At 49.4% G+C, this 17,500-nt stretch overlaps 1 protein-coding gene across 1 annotated transcript in view; it reads left to right on the top strand.

Moving 5' to 3' along the window:
* The window catches only part of LOC310856377 (U2 snRNP-associated SURP motif-containing protein), a 69,504-nt gene that overhangs the window by 18,490 nt on the left and 33,514 nt on the right, over positions 1–17,500 (top strand). The window contains exons 9-10 of the mRNA XM_083761759.1: positions 1,405–1,570; positions 3,963–4,165. Coding sequence (XP_083617885.1) covers positions 1,405–1,570; positions 3,963–4,165 — 369 coding nt within the window. The remainder of the gene's footprint in view (positions 1–1,404; positions 1,571–3,962; positions 4,166–17,500) is intronic.

The raw sequence follows: 17,500 nt of genomic DNA, 5'->3' as shown, positions 1-17,500 counted from the left end.
CGTGAGCGTGTGTGTGTGTGTGAACCAGCCGCTGTCAGACGCAGACTGAGTCTTCCTTTTTATATGACGGGTGTGGCCGCTTGCTGATTTGGGTGCGGTTGCTCCGTCAGCTCAATCTGGCGGAGGAGGAGATTCGGGACGTAGACATTCCCTACTACGCGGCCGAGGGCGGGCCTAACGGTCCGAGGGGCGGGCCTAACGGTCCGAGGGGCGGGCCTAACGGTCCGAGGGCGGGCCTAACGGTCCGAGGGCGGGCCTAACGGTCCGAGGGGCGGGCCTAACGGTCCGAGGGCGTTCCTAACGGTCCGAGGGGCGGGCCTAACGGTCCGAGGCGTCTTCTGTCTGACAGCGTGTCTGGTTGCCCCGGCAACGCACTTACCATCGCGGTGTGTCGCTCGCGAGACCCCACACATGTTAATGTAATGTTAAAGTATTTAACATGTTAAAGGGATTGTGACATTTAAAACACATTTTTGTAGATTTTTTGGCTTTTTTGGCCATCAATTTCACCAAAAAAAAAACGAAGTTTGAACATTCAGTGTATTCTCTGCTGTCTGGACTTCTGTGAATAATTATGCAAAAATGTCTCATCTGGTTGGACGGCAGAGATATACGTAGATCTCCGCTAAACCTCCGCCCCCTCCCCTCTGCTCCCTGCCTAGTGCCTACCCTCTCTTCTCCGCTTCCTCATTGTGACCGCGACTTTGTTTCTTTGTAATACTTACTAATAATGGCTTCTAGAGAAAAATCAATCTGCTCTGTTGTTGGCTGTGTCAATCAACACAAGTCCTTACACTGGATACCAACTGGCCTAGATGACTCTTTTATTTTTGACGGTGACGTTCCTACCAAGTTGTCAAAGTAGCGCATCTTGGGTTGACAGGAAAGGGGGAATTACCGACATCCACAGGCTAAAATAATGTGTTTTTCCATGGCTTGTATAAAAGGTAGGTGGCTGGCGCACATCCAGTTCTTGTCTGGTGCTGGACTAAGGTAAGTACAATGAAGAGAGGAGAGTCCGCACACAGATTTGCTCCAAGGTGTTTGCTTTTTTATTCAAAACACCATAATTAATACACAACGTTTCGGCCGTGAACGGCCTTCATCAGGTGAGCACCTGATGAAGGCCGTTCAGGGCCGAAACGTTGTGTATTAATTATGGTGTTTTGAATAAAAAAGCAAACACCTTGGAGCAAATCTGTGTGCGGACTCTCCTCTCTTCATTTTTCCATGGCTTCTCAGGATGAACTTTACACATGCACAAAAACTCGTGTCAAGAAATACTGGAGTGGAGTTGAGTGTTCAAACTTTTTAGACACGTTTGAAGGACCATGGCCAAGACTTTTAACGTTTTTAAAATGATGTTATAAATCATGTCATAATACCTTTAATGTTCCGTTCCAGATGAACGAGGAGCTGCTCTGTAAGGAGTTCGTGAAGTTCGGTCCTCTGGCCAGCGTGAAGATCATGTGGCCGCGCTCTGAGGAGGAACGAGCGCGGAACTGTAACCGCGGCTTCGTGGCCTTCATGACCCGCAAGGACGCAGAACGGGCCATGGCGTCACTGAACGGTACGCACACACATACACACACACACACAGTCACACACACACGCACATACATACACGCACGTACACACACACACACCCGCAAGGACGCAGAGAGGGCCATGGCGTCGCTGAACGGTACGCACACACATACACACACACACACACGCACACACACACACACACACACACACACACGCACATACACGCACATACACACACACACACACACACACACACACGCAAGGACGCAGAACGGGCCATGGCGTCACTGAACGGTATGCACACACATACACACACACACACACACACACGCACATACACGCACATACACACACACACACACACACACACGCAAGGACGCAGAACGGGCCATGGCGTCACTGAACGGTACGCACACACATACACACACACACACAGTCACACACACACGCACATACATACACGCACGTACACACACACACACCCGCAAGGACGCAGAGAGGGCCATGGCGTCGCTGAACGGTACGCACACACATACACACACACACACACACACACGCACACACACACACACACACACACACACACACACACACACACGCACATACACGCACATACACACACACACACACACACACACACACACACACGCAAGGACGCAGAACGGGCCATGGCGTCACTGAACGGTATGCACACACATACACACACACACACACACACACACACGCACATACACGCACATACACACACACACACACACACACACACACACGCAAGGACGCAGAACGGGCCATGGCATCACTGAACGGTACGCACACACATACACACACACACACACACACACACACATACATACACGCACGTACACACACACACACACACACACACGCAAGGACGCAGAACGGGCCATGGCGTCACTGAACGGTACGCACACACATACACACACACAGTCACACACACACACACACATACATACACGCACGTACACACACACACACCCGCAAGGACGCAGAGAGGGCCATGGCCTCGCTGAACGGTACGCACACACACACACACACACACACACACACACACATACACACACATACACACACACACACACACACACACACACACACACACACCCGCAAGGACGCAGAACGGGCCATGGCGTCACTGAACGGTACGCACACACACACAAACACACGCACGCACGTATACACACACACAGGCAAGGACGCAGAGAGGGCTACACACATACTATTTGTAGTCGATTCTACAAATGTCTTCTAAATCCTGAGAGTTTTCTGAAAAACCTCATGTTTCTATGTCAGTGGTTCTCACAGGGTTAAACCCTATGTTTCTATGTCAGTGGTTCTCACCGGGTTAAAACCCCATGTTTCTATGTCAGTGGTTCTCACAGGGTTAAACCCTATGTTTCTATGTCAGTGGTTCTCACAGGGTTAAACCCTATGTTTCTATGTCAGTGGTTCTCACAGGGTTAAAACCCTATGTTTCTATGTCAGTGGTTCTCACAGGGTTAAAACCCCATGTTTCTATGTCAGTGGTTCTCACAGGGTTAAAACCCCATGTTTCTATGTCAGTGGTTCTCACAGGGTTAAACCCCATGTTTCTATGTCAGTGGTTCTCACAGGGTTAAACCTCATGTTTCTATGTCAGTGGTTCTCACAGGGTTAAACCTCATGTTTCTATGTCAGTGGTTCTCACAGGGTTAAACCTCATGTTTCTATGTCAGTGGTTCTCACAGGGTTAAACCTCATGTTTCTATGTCAGTGGTTCTCACAGGGTTAAACCTCATGTTTCTATGTCAGTGGTTCTCACAGGGTTAAACCTCATGTTTCTATGTCAGTGGTTCTCACAGGGTTAAACCTCATGTTTCTATGTCAGTGGTTCTCACAGGGTTAAACCTCATGTTTCTATGTCAGTGGTTCTCACAGGGTTAAACCTCATGTTTCTATGTCAGTGGTTCTCACAGGGTTAAACCTCATGTTTCTATGACAGTGGTTCTCAAACATTTTCATGTCAAGGACCCCCAGATTTTTTATTCCATCTGAAAATATGTTGTTCCAGGAACCTCCCAGAAGCAAAGATTTGAGTTGAAATTGTTTTTGCACCATTATTAACCCATTCTGACCTGAGATTCATACGAGGTTTCCACTGGACACACACTGGTCTGATGAACACATTCTGACCCGAGATCACATTCTAAAAATTTCAGTCGCTCTTCGATTTTTCAAAAATAGCAGACCTACAAGCTCGTAGCGCGCCACTCGGTGGCGCGCTATGAGCTTGTAGATCTGCTATTTTTCAATAGCTAAAGCATAACATGATGCTATAACACCAAAATGGGTTCCCGTTCAGAATGGGTTAAAGGACCAAAAGGGGTTCAAACGGACGGTGGTGATAATAACGGTGTGTTTGGCTCCCCCTACAGGTAAGGTGGTGATGGGCATGGAGATGAAGCTGGGCTGGGGCAAGGCGGTGCGCATCCCCCCCCAGCCGCTGTACCGCGCCATGGTGCTGAAGAAGGCCGCTCCGCCGCCCCCTAGTGGCCTGCCCTTCAACGCGCAGCCCAAGGACCGCTTCCGCAACGACTTCACCCGGCCGCCCGAGAGGCAGCGCGACGACTTCGACAAGGTGGGCGTTCACTAGACCGTTCACTAGACCGTTCACTAGACCGTTCACTAGACCGTTCATTAGACCGTTCACTGGACCGTTCACTAGACCGTTCACTGGACCGTTCACTAGACCGTTCACTAGACCGTTTCACTAGACCGTTCACTGGACCGTTCACTAGACCGTTTCACTAGACCGTTCACTGGACCGTTCATTAGACCGTTCACTAGACCGTTCACTAGACCGTTCACTAGACCGTTCACTAGACCGTTCACTGGACCGTTCATTAGACCGTTCACTGGACCGTTCACTAGACCGTTCACTGGACCGTTCACTAGACCGTTCACTAGACCGTTCACTGGACCGTTCACTAGACCGTTCACTAGACCGTTCACTAGACCGTTCACTGGACCGTTCATTAGACCGTTCACTGGACCGTTCACTAGACCGTTCACTAGACCGTTCACTAGACCGTTCACTAGACCGTTCACTGGACCGTTCATTAGACCGTTCACTAGACCGTTCACTAGACCGTTCACTGGACCGTTCATTACACCGTTCACTGGACCGTTCACTAGACCGTTCACTAGACCGTTCACTGGACCGTTCATTAGACCGTTCACTGGACCGTTCATTAGACCGTTCACTAGACCGTTCACTGGACCGTTCACTGGACCGTTCACTAGACCGTTCACTAGACCGTTCACTAGACCGTTCATTAGACCGTTCACTAGACCGTTCACTAGACCGTTCACTAGACCGTTCATTAGACCGTTCACTAGACCGTTCACTAGACCGTTCATTAGACCGTTCACTAGACCGTTCACTAGACCGTTCACTAGACCGTTCACTAGACCGTTCACTAGACCGTTCATTAGACCGTTCACTAGACCGTTCACTAGACCGTTCATTAGACCGTTCACTAGACCGTTCACTAGACCGTTCACTAGACCGTTCACTGGACCGTTCACTGGACCGTTCATTAGACCGTTCACTAGACCGTTCACTGGACAGTTCACTGGACCGTTCACTAGACCGTTCACTGGACCGTTCACTGGACCGTTCATTGGACCGTTCACTGGACCGTTCACTAGACCGTTCACTGGACCGTTCACTAGACCGTTCACTAGACCGTTCACTAGACCGTTCACTAGACCGTTCACTAGACCGTTCACTAGACCGTTCACTAACCCGAGAGGCAGCGCGACGACTTCGACAAGGTGGGCGTTCACTTCTAGTCATTTTTACCGCCCGAGAGGCAGCGCGACAACTTCGACAAGGTGGGCGTTCACTTCTAGTCATTTTTACCGCCCGAGAGGCAGCGCGACGACTTCGACAAGGTGGGCGTTCACTAGACCGTTCACTAGACCGTTCACTAGACCGTTCACTAGACCGTTCACTAGACCGTTCACTAACCCGAGAGGCAGCGCAACGACTTCGACAAGGTGGGCGTTCACTAGACCGTTCACTAGACCGTTCACTAGACCGTTCACTAGACCGTTCACTAGACCGTTCACTGGACCGTTCACTAGACCGTTCACTAGACCGTTCACTAGACCGTTCACTGGACCGTTCACTGGACCGTTCACTAGACCATTCACTAGACCGTTCACTAGACCGTTCACTAGACCGTTCACTAGACCGTTCACTAGACCGTTCACTAGACCGTTCACTAGACCGTTCACTAACCCGAGAGGCAGCGCGACGACTTCGACAAGGTGGGCGTTCACTTCTAGTCATTTTTACCGCCCGAGAGGCAGCGCGACAACTTCGACAAGGTGGGCGTTCACTTCTAGTCATTTTTACCGCCCGAGAGGCAGCGCGACGACTTCGACAAGGTGGGCGTTCACTAGACCGTTCACTAGACCGTTCACTAGACCGTTCACTAGACCGTTCACTAGACCGTTCACTAACCCGAGAGGCAGCGCAACGACTTCGACAAGGTGGGCGTTCACTAGACCGTTCACTAGACCGTTCACTAGACCGTTCACTAGACCGTTCACTAGACCGTTCACTGGACCGTTCACTAGACCGTTCACTAGACCGTTCACTAGACCGTTCACTGGACCGTTCACTGGACCGTTCACTAGACCATTCACTAGACCGTTCACTGGACCGTTCACTAGACCATTCACTAGACCGTTCACTAGACCGTTCACTAGACCGTTCACTAGACCGTTCACTGGACCGTTCATTAGACCGTTCACTGGACCGTTCACTAGACCGTTCACTGGACCGTTCACTAGACCGTTCACTAGACCGTTCACTGGACCGTTCACTAGACCGTTCACTAGACCGTTCACTAGACCGTTCACTGGACCGTTCACTAGACCGTTCACTAGACCGTTCACTAGACCGTTCACTGGACCGTTCATTAGACCGTTCACTAGACCGTTCACTAGACCGTTCACTGGACCGTTCATTACACCGTTCACTGGACCGTTCACTAGACCGTTCACTAGACCGTTCACTGGACCGTTCATTAGACCGTTCACTGGACCGTTCATTAGACCGTTCACTAGACCGTTCACTGGACCGTTCACTGGACCGTTCACTAGACCGTTCACTAGACCGTTCACTAGACCGTTCATTAGACCGTTCACTAGACCGTTCACTAGACCGTTCACTAGACCGTTCATTAGACCGTTCACTAGACCGTTCACTAGACCGTTCATTAGACCGTTCACTAGACCGTTCACTAGACCGTTCACTAGACCGTTCACTAGACCGTTCACTAGACCGTTCATTAGACCGTTCACTAGACCGTTCACTAGACCGTTCATTAGACCGTTCACTAGACCGTTCACTAGACCGTTCACTAGACCGTTCACTGGACCGTTCACTGGACCGTTCATTAGACCGTTCACTAGACCGTTCACTGGACAGTTCACTGGACCGTTCACTAGACCGTTCACTGGACCGTTCACTGGACCGTTCATTGGACCGTTCACTGGACCGTTCACTAGACCGTTCACTGGACCGTTCACTAGACCGTTCACTAGACCGTTCACTGGACAGTTCACTGGACCGTTCACTGGACCGTTCACTAGACCGTTCACTAGACCGTTCACTAGACCGTTCACTAGACCGTTCACTAACCCGAGAGGCAGCGCGACGACTTCGACAAGGTGGGCGTTCACTTCTAGTCATTTTTACCGCCCGAGAGGCAGCGCGACAACTTCGACAAGGTGGGCGTTCACTTCTAGTCATTTTTACCGCCCGAGAGGCAGCGCGACGACTTCGACAAGGTGGGCGTTCACTAGACCGTTCACTAGACCGTTCACTAGACCGTTCACTAGACCGTTCACTAGACCGTTCACTAACCCGAGAGGCAGCGCAACGACTTCGACAAGGTGGGCGTTCACTAGACCGTTCACTAGACCGTTCACTAGACCGTTCACTAGACCGTTCACTAGACCGTTCACTGGACCGTTCACTAGACCGTTCACTAGACCGTTCACTAGACCGTTCATTAGACCGTTCACTGGACCGTTCACTAGACCATTCACTAGACCGTTCACTAGACCGTTCACTAGACCGTTCACTAGACCGTTCACTAGACCGTTCACTAGACCGTTCACTAGACCGTTCACTAGACCGTTCACTAGACCGTTCACTAGACCGTTCACTAGACCGTTCACTAGACCGTTCACTAGACCGTTCACTAGACCGTTCACTAGACCGTTCATTAGACCGTTCACTAGACCGTTCACTAGACCGTTCACTAGACCGTTCACTAGACCGTTCATTAGACCGTTCACTAGACCGTTCACTAGACCGTTCACTAGACCGTTCACTGGACCGTTCACTGGACCGTTCACTGGACCGTTCACTAGACCGTTCACTAGACCGTTCACTAGACCGTTCATTAGACCGTTCACTAGACCGTTCACTAGACCGTTCACTAGACCGTTCATTAGACCGTTCATTAGACCGTTCATTAGACCGTTCACTAGACCGTTCATTAGACCGTTCACTAGACCGTTCACTAGACCGTTCACTAGACCGTTCATTAGACCGTTCACTAGACCGTTCACTAGACCGTTCACTAGACCGTTCACTAGACCGTTCACTAGACCGTTCACTAGACCGTTCACTGGACCGTTCACTGGACCGTTCACTGGACCGTTCATTAGACCGTTCACTAGACCGTTCACTGGACCGTTCACTGGACCGTTCATTAGACCGTTCACTGGACCGTTCATTAGACCGTTCACTAGACCGTTCACTGGACCGTTCACTGGACCGTTCACTAGACCGTTCACTAGACCGTTCACTAGACCGTTCACTAGACCGTTCACTGGACCGTTCATTGGACCGTTCACTAGACCGTTCACTAGACCGTTCACTAGACCGTTCACTGGACCGTTCACTAGACCGTTCACCATACCGTTCACTAACCCGAGAGGCAGCGCGACGACTTCGACAAGGTGGGCGTTCACTAGACCGTTCATTAGACCGTTCACTAGACCGTTCACTAGACCGTTCACTGGACCGTTCACTAGACCGTTCACTAGACCGTTCACTGGACCGTTCACTAGACCGTTCACTGGACCGTTCACTGGACCGTTCATTGGACCGTTCACTAGACCGTTCACTGGACCGTTCACTAGACCGTTCACTAGACCGTTCACTAGACCGTTCACTGGACCGTTCACTGGACCGTTCACTGGACCGTTCACTAGACCGTTCATTAGACCGTTCACTAGACCGTTCACTAGACCGTTCACTAGACCGTTCACTAGACCGTTCACTAGACCGTTCACTAGACCGTTCACTAGACCGTTCACTAGACCGTTCACTAGACCGTTCACTAGACCGTTCACTAGACCGTTCACTAGACCGTTCACTAGACCGTTCACTAGACCGTTCATTAGACCGTTCACTAGACCGTTCACTAGACCGTTCACTAGACCGTTCACTAGACCGTTCACTGGACCGTTCATTGGACCGTTCACTGGACCGTTCACTAGACCGTTCACTGGACAGTTCACTGGACCGTTCACTAGACCGTTCACTGGACAGTTCACTGGACCGTTCACTAGACCGTTCACTGGACCGTTCACTAGACCGTTCACTGGACCGTTCACTGGACCGTTCACTAGACCGTTCACTAGACCGTTCACTGGACCGTTCACTGGACCGTTCACTAGACCGTTCATTAGACCGTTCACTAGACCGTTCACTAGACCGTTCATTAGACCGTTCACTAGACCGTTCACTAGACCGTTCACTAGACCGTTCATTAGACCGTTCACTAGACCGTTCACTAGACCGTTCACTAGACCGTTCATTAGACCGTTCACTAGACCGTTCACTAGACCGTTCACTAGACCGTTCACTGGACCGTTCACTAGACCGTTCACTGGACCGTTCACTGGACCGTTCACTAGACCGTTCACTAGACCGTTCACTAGACCGTTCACTAGACCGTTCACTAGACCGTTCACTAGACCGTTCACTGGACCGTTCATTGGACCGTTCACTAGACCGTTCACTGGACCGTTCACTAGACCGTTCACTGGACAGTTCACTGGACCGTTCACTAGACCGTTCACTAGACCGTTCACTAGACCGTTCATTAGACCGTTCATTAGACCGTTCACTAGACCGTTCACTAGACCGTTCATTAGACCGTTCACTAGACCGTTCACTGGACCGTTCACTAGACCGTTCACTAGACCGTTCACTAGACCGTTCACTGGACCGTTCACTAGACCGTTCACTAGACCGTTCACTAGACCGTTCACTAGACCGTTCATTAGACCGTTCATTAGACCGTTCACTAGACCGTTCATTAGACCGTTCACTAGACCGTTCACTAGACCGTTCATTAGACCGTTCACTAGACCGTTCACTAGACCGTTCACTAGACCGTTCATTAGACCGTTCATTAGACCGTTCATTAGACCGTTCACTAGACCGTTCATTAGACCGTTCACTAGACCGTTCACTAGACCGTTCACTAGACCGTTCATTAGACCGTTCACTAGACCGTTCACTAGACCGTTCACTAGACCGTTCACTAGACCGTTCACTAGACCGTTCACTAGACCGTTCACTAGACCGTTCACTAGACCGTTCACTGGACCGTTCACTGGACCGTTCACTGGACCGTTCATTAGACCGTTCACTAGACCGTTCACTGGACCGTTCACTGGACCGTTCATTAGACCGTTCACTGGACCGTTCATTAGACCGTTCACTAGACCGTTCACTGGACCGTTCACTGGACCGTTCACTAGACCGTTCACTAGACCGTTCACTGGACCGTTCATTGGACCGTTCACTAGACCGTTCACTAGACCGTTCACTAGACCGTTCACTAGACCGTTCACCATACCGTTCACTAACCCGAGAGGCAGCGCGACGACTTCGACAAGGTGGGCGTTCACTAGACCGTTCATTAGACCGTTCACTAGACCGTTCACTAGACCGTTCACTGGACCGTTCACTAGACCGTTCACTAGACCGTTCACTGGACCGTTCACTAGACCGTTCACTGGACCGTTCACTGGACCGTTCACTAGACCGTTCACTGGACCGTTCACTAGACCGTTCACTAGACCGTTCACTAGACCGTTCATTAGACCGTTCACTAGACCGTTCACTAGACCGTTCACTAGACCGTTCACTAGACCGTTCACTAGACCGTTCACTAGACCGTTCACTAGACCGTTCACTAGACCGTTCACTAGACCGTTCATTAGACCGTTCACTAGACCGTTCACTAGACCGTTCACTAGACCGTTCACTAGACCGTTCACTAGACCGTTCATTAGACCGTTCACTAGACCGTTCACTAGACAGTTCACTGGACCGTTCACTAGACCGTTCACTGGACAGTTCACTGGACCGTTCACTAGACCGTTCACTGGACAGTTCACTGGACCGTTCACTAGACCGTTCACTGGACAGTTCACTGGACCGTTCACTAGACCGTTCACTGGACCGTTCACTGGACCGTTCACTAGACCGTTCACTAGACCGTTCACTGGACCGTTCACTGGACCGTTCACTAGACCGTTCACTAGACCGTTCATTAGACCGTTCACTAGACCATTCACTAGACCGTTCACTAGACCGTTCACTGGACCGTTCACTAGACCGTTCACTAGACCGTTCACTAGACCGTTCACTAGACCGTTCACTAGACCGTTCACTGGACCGTTCATTGGACCGTTCACTAGACCGTTCACTGGACCGTTCACTAGACCGTTCACTGGACAGTTCACTGGACCGTTCACTAGACCGTTCACTAGACCGTTCACTAGACCGTTCATTAGACCGTTCATTAGACCGTTCACTAGACCGTTCACTAGACCGTTCATTAGACCGTTCACTAGACCGTTCACTGGACCGTTCACTAGACCGTTCACTAGACCGTTCACTGGACCGTTCATTAGACCGTTCACTAGACCGTTCACTGGACCGTTCACTAGACCGTTCACTAGACCGTTCACTAGACCGTTCATTAGACCGTTCACTAGACCGTTCACTGGACCGTTCACTAGACCGTTCACTAGACCGTTCACTAGACCGTTCACTGGACCGTTCACTAGACCGTTCACTAGACCGTTCACTAGACCGTTCACTGGACCGTTCACTAGACCGTTCATTAGACCGTTCACTAGACCGTTCACTGGACCGTTCACTAGACCGTTCACTAGACCGTTCACTAGACCGTTCACTGGACCGTTCACTAGACCGTTCACTGGACCGTTCACTAGACCGTTCACTGGACCGTTCACTAGACCGTTCACTGGACCGTTCACTAGACCGTTCACTGGACCGTTCACTAGACCGTTCATTAGACCGTTCACTAGACCGTTCACTGGACCGTTCACTAGACCGTTCACTAGACCGTTCACTAGACCGTTCATTAGACCGTTCACTAGACCGTTCACTGGACCGTTCACTAGACCGTTCACTAGACCGTTCACTAGACCGTTCACTGGACCGTTCACTAGACCGTTCACTAGACCGTTCACTAGACCGTTCACTGGACCGTTCACTAGACCGTTCATTAGACCGTTCACTAGACCGTTCACTAGACCGTTCACTAGACCGTTCACTGGACCGTTCACTAGACCGTTCACTGGACCGTTCACTAGACCGTTCACTGGACCGTTCATTAGACCGTTCACTAGACCGTTCACTAGACCGTTCACTAGACCGTTCACTGGACCGTTCACTGGACCGTTCACTGGACCGTTCATTAGACCGTTCACTAGACCGTTCACTGGACCGTTCACTGGACCGTTCATTAGACCGTTCACTGGACCGTTCATTAGACCGTTCACTAGACCGTTCACTGGACCGTTCACTGGACCGTTCACTAGACCGTTCACTAGACCGTTCACTGGACCGTTCATTGGACCGTTCACTAGACCGTTCACTAGACCGTTCACTAGACCGTTCACTAGACCGTTCACCATACCGTTCACTAACCCGAGAGGCAGCGCGACGACTTCGACAAGGTGGGCGTTCACTAGACCGTTCATTAGACCGTTCACTAGACCGTTCACTAGACCGTTCACTGGACCGTTCACTAGACCGTTCACTAGACCGTTCACTGGACCGTTCACTAGACCGTTCACTGGACCGTTCACTGGACCGTTCACTAGACCGTTCACTGGACCGTTCACTAGACCGTTCACTAGACCGTTCACTAGACCGTTCATTAGACCGTTCACTAGACCGTTCACTAGACCGTTCACTAGACCGTTCACTAGACCGTTCACTAGACCGTTCACTAGACCGTTCACTAGACCGTTCACTAGACCGTTCACTAGACCGTTCATTAGACCGTTCACTAGACCGTTCACTAGACCGTTCACTAGACCGTTCACTAGACCGTTCACTAGACCGTTCATTAGACCGTTCACTAGACCGTTCACTAGACAGTTCACTGGACCGTTCACTAGACCGTTCACTGGACAGTTCACTGGACCGTTCACTAGACCGTTCACTGGACAGTTCACTGGACCGTTCACTAGACCGTTCACTGGACAGTTCACTGGACCGTTCACTAGACCGTTCACTGGACCGTTCACTGGACCGTTCACTAGACCGTTCACTAGACCGTTCACTGGACCGTTCACTGGACCGTTCACTAGACCGTTCACTAGACCGTTCATTAGACCGTTCACTAGACCATTCACTAGACCGTTCACTAGACCGTTCACTGGACCGTTCACTAGACCGTTCACTAGACCGTTCACTAGACCGTTCACTAGACCGTTCACTAGACCGTTCACTGGACCGTTCATTGGACCGTTCACTAGACCGTTCACTGGACCGTTCACTAGACCGTTCACTGGACAGTTCACTGGACCGTTCACTAGACCGTTCACTAGACCGTTCACTAGACCGTTCATTAGACCGTTCATTAGACCGTTCACTAGACCGTTCACTAGACCGTTCATTAGACCGTTCACTAGACCGTTCACTGGACCGTTCACTAGACCGTTCACTAGACCGTTCACTGGACCGTTCATTAGACCGTTCACTAGACCGTTCACTGGACCGTTCACTAGACCGTTCACTAGACCGTTCACTAGACCGTTCATTAGACCGTTCACTAGACCGTTCACTGGACCGTTCACTAGACCGTTCACTAGACCGTTCACTAGACCGTTCACTGGACCGTTCACTAGACCGTTCACTAGACCGTTCACTAGACCGTTCACTGGACCGTTCACTAGACCGTTCATTAGACCGTTCACTAGACCGTTCACTGGACCGTTCACTAGACCGTTCACTAGACCGTTCACTAGACCGTTCACTGGACCGTTCACTAGACCGTTCACTGGACCGTTCACTAGACCGTTCACTGGACCGTTCACTAGACCGTTCACTGGACCGTTCACTAGACCGTTCACTGGACCGTTCACTAGACCGTTCATTAGACCGTTCACTAGACCGTTCACTGGACCGTTCACTAGACCGTTCACTAGACCGTTCACTAGACCGTTCATTAGACCGTTCACTAGACCGTTCACTGGACCGTTCACTAGACCGTTCACTAGACCGTTCACTAGACCGTTCACTGGACCGTTCACTAGACCGTTCACTAGACCGTTCACTAGACCGTTCACTGGACCGTTCACTAGACCGTTCATTAGACCGTTCACTAGACCGTTCACTAGACCGTTCACTAGACCGTTCACTGGACCGTTCACTAGACCGTTCACTGGACCGTTCACTAGACCGTTCACTGGACCGTTCATTAGACCGTTCACTAGACCGTTCACTAGACCGTTCACTAGACCGTTCACTAACCCGAGAGGCAGCGCGACGACTTCGACAAGGTGGGCGTTCGCTAGGCTCGTTCACTTCAAGTCATTTTTACTAGTCGACTAGTTGATAAAAATGATAAATGGTAAATGGTGCATTTATATGGCGCCTTTATCCACGGCGCTTTACATAGACTGTGCATTACATTCACCCATTCACACACACATTCACACACCTTTACATAGACTGTGCATTACATTCACCCATTCACACACACATTCACACACCTTTACATAGATGGTGCATTACATTCACCCATTCACACACACATTCACACACCTTTACATAGACTGTGCATTACATTCACCCATTCACACACCTTTACATAGACTGTGCATTACATTCACCCATTCACACACCTTTACATAGACTGTGCATTACATTCACCCATTCACACACACATTCACACACCTTTACATAGACTGTGCATTACATTCACCCATTCACACACACATTCACACACCTTTACATAGATGGTGCATTACATTCACCCATTCACACACACATTCACACACCTTTACATAGACTGTGCATTACATTCACCCATTCACACACCTTTACATAGACTGTGCATTACATTCACCCATTCACACACCTTTACATAGACTGTGCATTACATTCACCCATTCACACACACATTCACACACCTTTACATAGACTGTGCATTACATTCACACATTCACACACCTTTACATAGACTGTGCATTACATTCACCCATTCACACACACATTCACACACCTTTACATCGACTGTGCATCACATTCACCCATTCACACACACATTCACACACCTTTACATCGACTGTGCATCACATTCACCCATTCACACACACATTCACACACCTTTACATAGACTGTGCATTACATTCACCCATTCACACACCTTTACATAGACTGTGCATTACATTCACCCATTCACACACACATTCACACACCTTTACATAGACTGTGCATTACATTCACACATTCACACACCTTTACATAGACTGTGCATTACATTCACCCATTCACACACACATTCACACACCTTTACATAGATGGTGCATTACATTCACCCATTCACACACACATTCACACACCTTTACATAGACTGTGCATTACATTCACCCATTCACACACCTTTACATAGACTGTGCATTACATTCACCCATTCACACACACATTCACACACCTTTACATAGACTGTGCATTACATTCACACATTCACACACCTTTACATAGACTGTGCATTACATTCACCCATTCACACACACATTCACACACCTTTACATCGACTGTGCATCACATTCACCCATTCACACACACATTCACACACCTTTACATCGACTGTGCATCACATTCACCCATTCACACACACATTCACACACCTTTACATAGACTGTGCATTACATTCACACATTCACACACCTTTACATAGACTGTGCATTACATTCACCCATTCACACACACATTCACACACCTTTACATCGACTGTGCATCACATTCACCCATTCACACACACATTCACACACCTTTACATAGACTGTGCATCACATTCACCCATTCACACAGTGGAAACCATGCAAGGCACCGACCTGCACATCAGGAGCAATCAGGGGTTCAGTGTCTTGCTCAAGGACACTTCCACACTGACTAGTGGCCTAGTTTACTAGTCGACTAGTTGTTTAACTACCTATTATGTAAAAAAAAATATATATATATATATATATTAAGGCTGTCAAAAATAACACGTTAACGGCGTTAATTCATTGCGTTAAAAATATTTAACGTAATTAACGCATGTTAGTGTTCCCCCTAACATGTTAGTGTTCCCCCTAACATGTTAGTGTTCCCCCTAACATGCGCCCGTGCGCGCGGCTCAGGAATTCTAATGTGTCCCTGTTCATTCTGTTCATTCTGTTGGCCAGATTTAAAAATAATAAAGCCCCGACTGCCTGCGGAGTCTATTTCTCCTGCCTTCTGTGTGATTTATCCTTCCAAGCCCACCCTGCGTCTACTACATCCTGTAGTTCACTTAAGAAATAAAAGTATTGTTACAAGGCGCTTTTATTTTGAAGAGGAAGAGGAAGTTGTTTCGGTTGTAGCCACCTACCATGACGGACTCGACCGGTGGTAGTGGAATAATAATAATAATAATAATAATAATAATAATAATAACAACATGCTTTTAGCCAAAGTTCATAAAAACCGCATGCGTCTATGAATTAAACAATGTAGGCTAAACACTTTGGAATTACGTTAAACATGGTATATCCTCCGTGGTGAGTACTAGTAAATGAATTGTTAAGTTTCATAGTATCATTCATCATCAACAGGCTGTTGTTGATGCCCCCCAAAATGAACAGGTTACAGCCTACAGGATTCTCATTCTGTTACTGTCACTGCCTGCAAGGATGGCTGCCGTGCCATTTCTTATAAACTATCTAATTCATACGTGGGTCGTCGGGGGTCCACGTGGAGTTGTTGTTGTTGTTGTTCATGCGCCACGGTGCGCGGCGTGGAGAAGGCATCAGAGCGCAGCGCAACAGCCTAGTAAACGTATGGCATATTGTCTGTACTCTCTGCACTAGCTCTTTCTGTCCAGTCCTACGTGTATAGGCTGGCGATTGTGGCGACTTATATTGGTTAATAAAGAGAGAGCTGTAAAGGGGATATTGTCTATGGTCAGTTCATGGTGTGTATCATTCTCGTTTTAAACCATAGAGTTAATTCGGGCCGTGATAATGCGGTGTAATGACGGTAGGCACTAGGCAGTAGCCTAATACAATGTAACCAACTTGCGCAAGCGTTAAAAAATGGGTTTTAATTGTCTGGTAACGGAAAATAACGGAAAATAAATAAATAATCTATCCATGGATCTTCAACCGCTTATCCGTAGTCGGGTCGTGGGGGCAGAGCTCCACCAGAGTGTTCCAGACATCCCTCTCCAGAGCAACATTAGTGACGTCCTCCTGGGGGATACCGAGACGTTCCAAGGTCTTGGAGGATCCCAAAGCCAGTGTTCATTTAACTCAAAGTGTAGGCTAGGCCTACAAATGCTCACATCACATCATGGCT

The sequence above is a fragment of the Protomyctophum parallelum genome (assembly GCF_964188405.1).
Source record: "Protomyctophum parallelum genome assembly, chromosome: 1".
Classification (NCBI taxonomy): domain Eukaryota; kingdom Metazoa; phylum Chordata; class Actinopteri; order Myctophiformes; family Myctophidae; genus Protomyctophum; species Protomyctophum parallelum.
The sequence above is the reverse complement of the archived record's forward strand: the minus strand, read 5'-3'. Positions and strand labels throughout refer to the sequence as shown.